The sequence below is a fragment of the Notolepis coatsorum genome (assembly GCF_963971535.1).
Source record: "Notolepis coatsorum genome assembly, chromosome: 6".
Lineage (NCBI taxonomy): Eukaryota > Metazoa > Chordata > Actinopteri > Aulopiformes > Paralepididae > Notolepis > Notolepis coatsorum.
The window spans coordinates 164,490,661-164,501,042 of record NC_140170.1 but is presented as its reverse complement, the minus strand read 5'-3'; the positions used below and the strand labels follow the sequence as shown (position 1 = coordinate 164,501,042).

Below are 10,382 nucleotides of genomic sequence, written 5' to 3'. Positions count from 1 at the left end.
TGGGGCCTGGGATGGGAAAGCAGCTAAATCAATAGGCAGTAATGGGATCTTATTTACCCAGCTGGTGGAGGGAAATGTTGGGACGGGACCGAGGAAGGCCCCTAAGTCACCCAGCTGGACCCCGGGGCCCGCAGCCAGAACCACATTCTGAAATCCCCCCGCCACCAACCCCCCCCCCCCCCCCCTCTACTCCCTCCTCTTGCATATTTGTCTGTGAAATGTACAGAACAATTATGTAAACAGCAATGCTGGTATTGTTCATCTTGGACTCAATGGTAGAAGCAAAGAGAGAGTGAATGAGAGGGAGGGAGAGGGGGAGAGAGGAGGGAGAGAGAGGGAGGAGAGAGAGAGAGAGGGAGGTAGTGAGAAGGAGGTAGTAAGAAGGAGGTAGAGAGAGGGAAGAGGGAGAGAAGGAGGGAGGGAGAGTGAGAACAAAACAGCTAAACACTGCTGAAAGTAAAAGAATGACAAGAGAAGAGGGTGAGAGATGGAGAGGAGGGTGAGAGACAGAGAGAGATGGGGAATGATGGTGAGAAGGAGGAGGGGGACATACTATTTCTCCCAGGGAGGCGGCCAGCATGTGAGTGACAGGTGCCAGGTGTGGGGCTGACAGCGCTCCGCCGGCCCCCAGAAGGGACTTGGTGCAGTCGTAGGTGACGAAGAAGGCAGCCGCTGGAACCAAGAACAACCACAGCTGTTTAAGGCCCATTAGTCAACCTGCATACAGCAATTAATATCCCTCACCACCGCTGACAGGGGAGAAGCAGAGGCGTGTGTGTGTGTGTGTGCGTGTGCATGTGTGTGTGTGTGAGAGAGAATCGTGTGTGTACAAAAAAGAAAAGCTAAGATGGCAGCACTTAATGTCAAGCTAGCTAAAACGAGCCCTGACTCCTTGTCATGAAACCAATCATGCAACAGCAAGTGTTGAATTCATAAGCAAATTGCAATAAACTATGGATCTGAATCATCTTTTTAAGGCATTCAGATGTTCAGTTGGAAAGAAAAACATCTTTGTCATTTTCAACATTCCCTCAGATTCGTCAGTAATGATGGATATAACACTCATCACTGTGTCCTTTAGGAGAAGGTTGGTTGGTGCTCGCTGATGGAGTTAAGCATTACATCACGAGACAGAGTGGGTTATAGAAATTAGATCACACCTATGGGTGGTTGTTAGGCCCGAGGCGCAGCCGAGGGTCGTTAGCAGTGATGCCACAGATTACTTGTAAAAATAATCTGATTACTGATTACTCCTTTAAAAAGTAATCTAGTTACTCTACTGATTACTTGATTATCAAAGTAACTTAGTTACTTTGAAAGTAACTAGGTTACGAAGTCCTCCCCCCTGCTGCTGCCACAACATAAGAATGACAACCGTTTTTTTTCTCTCTCTCTCTCTCTACCAAATCCATTCTGACACAATGGACTCAGTGCGTACTCCGCAAGTCACGCGTAACATGAATCTCTCACTCTCACTCAAGTAGCCAAATTACACTATAAAACGAACTGGATAGTTGATTTAACTTCATGCTGAAGCCATTCTAAAATCAGCTATAAACGTAAACATGACTGTACCCCTGGCTCTCTTATCATCTTGTAAAAAATAAGTAAGTTAGATATATTTACTGAAAAAGTAATCAGATTAGAGTAACTATATACTTAGTAACTAGTTACTGGCATCACTGGTCGTTAGACCTCCATAGGCGTGATCTAATTTCTATAACACACTCTGTCGTGTGATGTAATGCTTTTATACAATGGCCGAATTCATCCAACCTTATTGCTATACAATAAACACAAATTAATTGAAGATTTATTGACAACCATCCGCAGAAAAAGTAGCTCGGAGGTGCGCTGTTTCAAGGCAAGAATGCAGTGAGCGTGGGTTATTGGTTTGATTGATTGATTGATTGAGTGCACATTTTATTAATGTCCGCCTTGTTTCAAACTGGTTAAGAACTGTTAAGAACTTCATTCTTAGATGCTTCTATAGAAAGTAGGTTAAAAAAAAGAAAGAGAAGTTGCCTCCCTATAGGAGGCAAAAAGATTATTTGAACCTACTTTCTATAGAAGCAGCTGGGAGGTGCGCTGTTTTAAGTGAGCGTGGGTTATTGAATTGATTGATTGATTGAACATTTTATTAATGTTTAATTGCTTTCATTTCTTTCATTTCTAAAACCACGAACGTCGGAGTGATTGTAATTCGGTTGTGGGCGGGTTCTGGGATCACGAGCGGGGGTTATAAGAAATAACCACGTCTAACTTGACTGTTTCAGCCAATCAGAATCGAGAAATTTGCATGCCATTGTATAAAGGCGCAACAAACACTGGTATTTGTTCATTTTTAAGGCCTTATTGGTAAGCTACCTCCTTATACTACATCATTATTGGAATGGAAGTTTGGAACATATGGAATTCGTTCTAGTGACTGGCTAGTCCTTAAGGTCCCTTGAGTTTGCTCTGATCAGGGTAAATCTGCATTTCTCTATGATGTCTCTAGCTCATGAACTCCAACAGTCCTTAAAGCTTGAGATTCTCCCCTCTGTTGCAGAGTTTAAAACCTTGATCTCCAACCTTTGTCAATCAAGTTGTACGTGTTTTAGTTGATTTGTTATCCTTACTTTTGTCTGACCTTGTTGTCTTATTGTTATGATTTTAGATTGTTGTGTGATTTTATGCCTTTTTTCTTTTGCTTACTGTATTTCTGTATGTACACTCGACGTGACTGTAAATGAGGGACACTTCAGTTGCCTTTCGAGTTTAAATAAAGGTTTTAAATTAAATCATCACTAATCATCACAGTTTTAAAGGGATTAAAAGAAGATGCATTTATATTGTTGGGGTTAACTTGTGGAACAATGCTGATCTACATTTAAGAATGAGTAATTCGCTTTTGGTTTACAAAAAGATGGTTTATATAGCTATTTCTGAATAATTCGTATTTTTTTCAGTTTTTCTGTTTTGGAGTCTTAATTTGTATATAGGACAGGCATGTATAAGGGGGGGTGACAGTGTCTCGGGAGGTAGGGCAGTCGTCTGGTAATCTGGAGCTTCCATATTTTGATTCCCGCTCCTCCCGGGCAGTGTGTCCTTGAGCAATACACTTAACCCTTAACCTGTTAAGCTGTTGGGGGACCCTGCTATTCTCGTCATAAATCGATCAATACAGACCGTATTAATTAATGTTGTGTTTCTATTTCAAATGTAGCCAAGAGGAAAGACCCTAACCCTATCAAAACAGCAGTCAAACAAACTACGTTTGTTTACCGATGTTTTAAAGAAATCTAAAATAAGTTTCTCTGAATAATGTCAATTCTCTGTGCATTGCATAGAAAAAAAGTGAGTAGTCACTTGAGGAAATTACTAAATGGGTAAAGTGTGAGTGAATGGGTAAAATGTGAGGAACAAATTGTAAAGTGCTTTGGATAAAAGCGCTATATAAATGCACCATTTACCATTTACCATTTATAAGCATTATGCTTCAGCCTGTACCTTTTCAGTCACTGCCTAAATCAAAGACAGTTGAATGATTGTGCATATTGTATTGTGTGTGATGACTGAATAAAACTACTACTACTACTAAAGAAATCATCACTAAACAGTTTTGGGATGGATGTGTATATGAGATTATGTACAGAATGAATCAACTTTGCTCTAACGCCTCACCGTTGGGGAAGGAGCCAACGGCAGCAGACGGGACCCCAGCGTAGATACCCCTGAAGCCCCCGGCCTGGTAGAAGCCCTGCTGGCTCTGGAGCCTGGTCTTCATGGTGTCCAGGGGGAACAGGGTGAGGTCCACACACATCCCTGCACAGCCCCCAGCCTGGGCCACGGTTTGAGAAACACAACAACAGTCATTACCTGAGTTTGCAAGTCGTGATTTTCAAGATTCTACTAATGGTTCATCTTTGTGACTGGTGACGATGACTCCACCTGAGTTTGATTATGGCCAACAGTGATGTCATCGGAGGGGACATTGAATCCTTTTGTTGTGTTAATTACAGCACCATGAAATTACGTGGATGAAAAAATAGCAATACCTTATATCTTATAGGGACCTTATCATTTTGTTGAGCTGTAATTAACACAAGGCTTCAATGTCCCAAACTTACTTACTCTCAATAACTAACTAACTAACTAACTAACTAACTAACTAACTAACTAACTAACTAACTAACTAACTAACTAACTAACTAACTAAATTAATGTGTGCAAAACGGTTTAGTTTTTGGATGTGGGTGAGATTATGTGCAAAATAAATCAACATTGTTTTTTGGTGAAGTGCCCCTGGCGCTTCAGGTTGCATGGTGTTTTTATTACTTTTGAATTATTTTTTAATAACCAATAACAGTAAAATGTGTGTGGTTACTGTGGTATATGCCTATTTGTTTCCAACTAAGACACGTTGATGCAGGGGTGTGGCTGTGAGTGGGCCAATAAGAGGCTTCATTTGGATTTGATTAGATTAGATTATTTAATTACCACACAGCCAGGCTGGTGGAATGTGTTCCAACATAGAACATCACTTACAATACATACTACATGCATGTATTGTAAAGTATATTTTACTTTACTTTTAATTTCACATTCAACACTTCATTAGGTAGATGACAAGAGTTGTCGATAATGCCAGTCTCAACAGACCCAAGCTATAAATGTACATGCTGGCGTTAGAGGAACAGATTTCTCTCTCTCTCTATTCCCTGAATATTCACAGCAAATGTTGTGACTGAACAACTATCAGGTAAGGATGAAAACCGATTAGCATTTTTAATTTTTTACTTAGGTGGTCTGCCATGTGCACAATCTTCCCATTTCACATTCTAATTATCTCTCTCAACACAAATCTATCTGACGTTACCAGACGACATCCTAAAACATAGGCTACACACAGTGATCATCCGTGAGTCAACACTGCTGCTCATCATCAACATAGACTACACAGCGATCATCCAGGAGTTGTTAAGTCAAACGATTACTTTCCAACACTAGCCTCTCCATTGTGCATTTGCGCTATTTAAAAAAAGTTACATTTGATAATTTCTTTCAGGTAAGCTCCTTCAGTCTTCACTATGGTATTTCCTCATTGAGCTGCAGGATATTTCCATGGATATTTATTATGTATGCTTGTTGTTGTGAATCTCCGGGTGCCCTCAAACTAAGAGGTAATGACTAGTTCTGGGGAAATCAGTTAGTTTAGTCCTAAAAAAAAATAGTTGTAGTTTATGAGCTAACACGCCTCCCCCCTAAGAGAGGCGTGGTGATCACAACGTGGATGACGTGATGATGCCGGTCTATGGATGAATCCATACAAAAACATGTATACATTGCATGCATTCCACAGCTATAGAACACTCAATGCAATTCCTTCGGAGCGATTCGACCCTGCGGTATTCTATTCTATTTGCACACTCAATTCATTGCTGCGACTTCGGGTGAGCTGAATGAATGAATGAATGAATGAATGAATGAATGAATGAATGAATGAATGAATGAATGAATGAATGAATGAACACTATTTAAATTAACAGATTGCAGAATGGGTACAATACAGTACGGCTCAATACACACAATTGTTAAGGGGTTGCAGACCAGAGAAAGACGTGTGTCTTGTTTACATCAGGGTCCCCCATTTTCAATTCATAATGCATATAGCTCTTGTCTATACTCTCAAAATCCATAGGAAATAAAAACATCTCAAGCTTCACACAGAGCCATTATATGGCTGAGGTCACCCTCCAACACACACACACACACACACACACACACACACACACACACACACACACACACACACACACACACACACACACACACACACACACACACACACACACACACACACACACACACACACACACACACACACACACTTCACAAAATGCAAGTAACAGCAAGCTATCTTGTTAGTCTGGTTGGTTGTGAAGATGAATGTTATCCATCCATGTAGTAGAATGGTCACTTTACCACCAGCGACGCGGTGAATTGTCTTCTTTCCATGTTCCGTTTTCAATGTCGTTACTTGTCAGCCCGTGTAACGCTGTTCTAATAGTGCACCTGCACCGTGGAGCATGTTTGACACTTCACTGCAACCAAAACATGCCTGTCAAGGACGCTGCCATCTTTGCGGGATTACTTCCGCGTCGGTGTGTGACGCCGATGACGCACCATAACATTGGTCACGTGCCTGCGCCTCTGCCGGAAAAAAGACACATGCTCCCTATTGCGTGATTTTTTTCCGTAGCCGATGTGTGCGAAGACGCTCTCTGATTGGCTAGCCGCGTACAGCGAAGACCCTCTCTGATTGGTTTAGCGCCGAAGGGTCTCTTCCGCCTTGTACATATTATATTCTCTGCTTCAAAGTGGTTATGCTTTGGCCCTCTTTCGGGTTAGGGTTAGGGTTAAGGTTAATGTTAGGGTTAAGGTTAAGGTTAGGGTTAAGGTTAGGGTTAGGGTTAGGGTTAAGAGGAAGGTTAGGGTTAGGGTTAGGCGGAAGAGACCCTTCGGCGCTAAACCAATCAGAGAGGGTCTTCGCTGTACGCGGCTAGCCAATCAGAGAGCGTCTTCGCACACATAGGCTATATGGAAAAAAAACACGCTGCCCTCTTAGGTGTGTTTAGTTGTTGTTGTTGTTGTTGTTGTTGTTGTTGTTGTTGTTGTTGTTGATGATGATTGCATTGTACAAATAAACGTTAAATTATTATAAAACGAGACAAATATGAATATTCTACACTGTCTCATTGTTGTTCACAGCTTTATTGTTGCAAGAGTACCCTGCAATACTATACAGATGAAAATACACTTAGGTATTTAGCAAAAAAAAACATAAATAAAGGTTTTCTATTTTAAATTGTACATTTGTATATACAAAATGTAATAAAACGATTGCTAGAGCTCGTGGCCATTAGGCTACTCCATTGCCTAATCTCCTAAGAAATATAGCTTTCCCCCTTGGGACAAATTAATAAAGATGACTGCATGTGTCCTCAGTTTGAACATGTTTTCAAAGGGGACATGTATGGGGTTTGTCTATGTATATGTATGGTTTTGACATTTTATGGGAAAAGTACATAATACTCCTTGCCGTTCGGTTTGAAGTCTTCAGATTAACAACCCTAACACAAGATGTTCAGAATTGCTAATCCCCCATGATGTCAAGATGGGATGAATTCGCTGTGATTAATTAATTAGCTGTGTTTTTGGAGCCAGGAACACTGCCTAACTAATCTACTGCATTTTTTTTTTACTCTTGGCTGTGGGGCATCCAGGCAGGGAAGAAAATAATTAACTTACAATGTGGTGTGCTGCTACACCCACCAGGTGCAATACAAAGGGAAGAAAGACTCTCAAAAATAAATAATTAAAATTAGATTTAGACGAGTTTATTTGCAAAAGATTCAAGGACGTTGATTGATTGATTGATTGATTGAAAACTTTATTAACAGATTGCAGAATGGGTACAATACAGTACAGCTCAATACACACAATTGTTAAGGGGATGCAGACCAGAGAAAGACTTTCGTCTTGTTTACATCAGGGTCCCCCATTTTCAATTCATCATATATACATTTGTTGAAAAGATACATAGTTTGTCCCCATTAAAGGAACACACCAACATTATGGGAAATGCGGTTACTGTCTTCTCCAGAGTCAGACAAGAAGATATATACCGGTTCCCTCTCTGTGTGTTTAGTAGAAAACTGTCCGGCTAGCCTAACTTACCACAAATGAACGGAAGCGGATCGATAGCCTACAGACCTAGCCTAGTTTAAAACTCCGGGAGAGGTGTTTTTGGCCAACAGCTAGGCTAGCTGATCCGTATCCACTTCCATTCATTTGTGCTAAGCTATAGGCTTTTGTAATTAGTTCACATAATGTTGTTATACCTTGTTATTACATGGCGTTTTAACATTAGCCGAAATGCTTGATTGTGATTGGTCAATAGCGCTCGTCAGAGGTCCGTTATATTACTCGATAACTGACCTCTGCCGAGCAATAATGACCGCTGTTCGCAGCTGTTCGCAATCAAGCCCACTGACACACACTGCAGCAGTGCAATCAGTCCACACACCTGCCGGCGATTATAACAACTTTATTTGGGCTGACAGCGGACGGAGCCACAGAACAACTGCGTCTGCATTTGATCTCGTCTTGTCGATGGTGTAAAATGAATTAGGTATATTGTTAGTAAGTTAGCCATGTAATAAGCGGGATAATGTATAGCTATACTCGGTCATTGTCGCAAAATAATTGACCTTCACTACGTTTAAAACACCTCGGCGAGGCGCCTCGGTATTCTAAACTCTGTGTCGGTCAATTATTTTGCGACAATGACCTCGTAGCTATACATTATCCCTTACATAGTTCATCAACATGTATGCTATATCTTTTCAAACCTGGCTGGTTTACATCTGAAAAGTGCAAAAAAAAAATATTAAATTTAAACAACTTTTCTGATGTGCTTCCCGCCACCAGAGCCTGAGTGAAATAATGGGTTCTTCCTGAATCTGTGGTAAAATTACAACAATTGCGTACATTTCCCTTGATATAGGGAGCGGGTCAACTTACCCACTGGCTCACCTCACCCCACTCTCCCCTACATGATAGGCCCTCTGCTGATCACAACAGGGCAGCACACACCACCTTCTATCAGTCTCTCTCTCTGTCTCTGTCACACACACCACCTTCTATCAGTCTCTCTCTCTGTCTCTGTCACACACACCACCTTCTATCAGCCTCTCCCTCTCTCTCTCTCTCTCTCTCTCTCTCTCTCTCTCTCTCTCTATCTCTCTCACACACACACACACACACACACACACACACACTCACACCACCTTCTATCAGCCCCCCTCTCTCTCTCTCCTCTCTCTTTCTTTCTTTCTTTCTCTCTCTCTCTCTCTCTCTCTCTCTCTCTCTCTCTCTCTCTCTCTCTCTCTCTCTCTCTCTCTGTCTCTCTCTATCTCTCACACACACACACCACCACCTTCTATCAGCGCCCCCTCTCTCTCTCTCTCTCTCTCTCTCTCTCTCTATCTCTCTCTCTCTCTCTCTCTCTCTCTCTCTGTCTCTCTCTATCTCTCACACACACACACCACCTTCTATCAGCCCCCCTCTCTCTTTCTCTCTCTCTCTCTCTCTCTCTCTCTCTCTCTCTCTCTCTCTCTCTCTCTCTCTCTCTCTCTCTACCATACACTCTCATACCCTTGCCCCTATAGAGCTGTAGGGCATCTCTGCCTCGCTGCCCCCCAGCCCTCCCCCTCGCCATGGTGCAGCGGGCCGGTGCTCAGGTGAGTGTGTTCCTTTCCTCTGGCACTCGGCGGGGGTTATTTATGGGCTGCTGTCAGCCTGGCAGCGCCTCCTATTAGGGGAGAGCAGGAGAAGGGCCACAACCCTTTACTCTGCCCGGACCCAATGATGTTTGGGCTGAGTGGGCCCGGTTTGAGGCGCGGCGTCCACCATCCATCTTGCAGACGCACGTCTCAGAGAGAATCCCACTGGGCAGGACCCAGCTGTGTCAGGAATGGGCTCCTGTCTGATGTGCAATAAGCCTAACGCGGCCTCTCTATACGCTGGCTTTTCCCCCTTGTCCCGATTCTGTTCGTAGTAGGGTTGAGTAGAGGAGACACTTTTATCACTGACTAATGTGGACCAGTTCATCCGCTGCCCCAGTCGCTTTTGTTCACGCTTTGTTTCTGTCATCTCATTCTAGTCTGCATTCTAGTCGTGATGGCGGCACGGTGGTGTAGTGGTTAACACTGTCGCCTCACAGCAAGATGGTCCTGGGTTCAATTCCCGCTTGGGGACCAGGTTGCCAGGTACCAAGGTGGGGAATCTTACCGGGCCTTTCTGTGTAGAGTTTGCATGTTCTCCCCCTGTGGCAAAAACATGCAGAACAGATCTCTGTCGCGTCCCTGACAAAGACGGACTGGAGCACTTGGATTGGTTCCCCACGCCGCAGCCCATGTCTGCTCCCGGCTGCCCTCGGGGGGGGGGAAGGACGACCGGATGGGTCAAGCGCAGAGACTAAAATGTAATCGGCGACCCAAAAATCGCATGTATGTGTTCCTGTGTGTGTCGCCCATCGCATGCGTGTGTCGCTGCATGACTACATTGTCAATGTATGCAATGATTAAAGACTTCTTCAAAAGTCCAGTTTAATCTTAATCCTTAATTGAATCTAGTCACATTTGTACCCCACGCCTTGGTTTACCTCACTAAACACATGGAATGGTCATTTGTAACGACAGCCCTCATGTCACAGTGCAGGTAATTACATGTTACAGTGATGTTCCTCCTCCAGGGGAGCCGGCTCATTGTCCACCGGCTCAGTCGATATGGTGCATTAATTCTATGCCATGGCTGCTATTGATTTCTGTGGTTGT

At 43.0% G+C, this 10,382-nt stretch overlaps 1 protein-coding gene across 1 annotated transcript in view; it reads right to left on the bottom strand.

Moving 5' to 3' along the window:
- Positions 1–6,119, bottom strand: part of slc25a26 (solute carrier family 25 member 26) — a 188,893-nt gene extending 182,774 nt beyond the window's left edge. The window contains exons 1-3 of the mRNA XM_084316643.1: positions 5,968–6,119; positions 3,667–3,823; positions 554–672 (exon numbers count right to left, since the gene is read on the bottom strand). Coding sequence (XP_084172769.1) covers positions 554–672; positions 3,667–3,823; positions 5,968–6,000 — 309 coding nt within the window. The 5' untranslated portion in view covers positions 6,001–6,119. The remainder of the gene's footprint in view (positions 1–553; positions 673–3,666; positions 3,824–5,967) is intronic.
- Between the last annotated feature and the right edge of the window lie 4,263 nt (positions 6,120–10,382).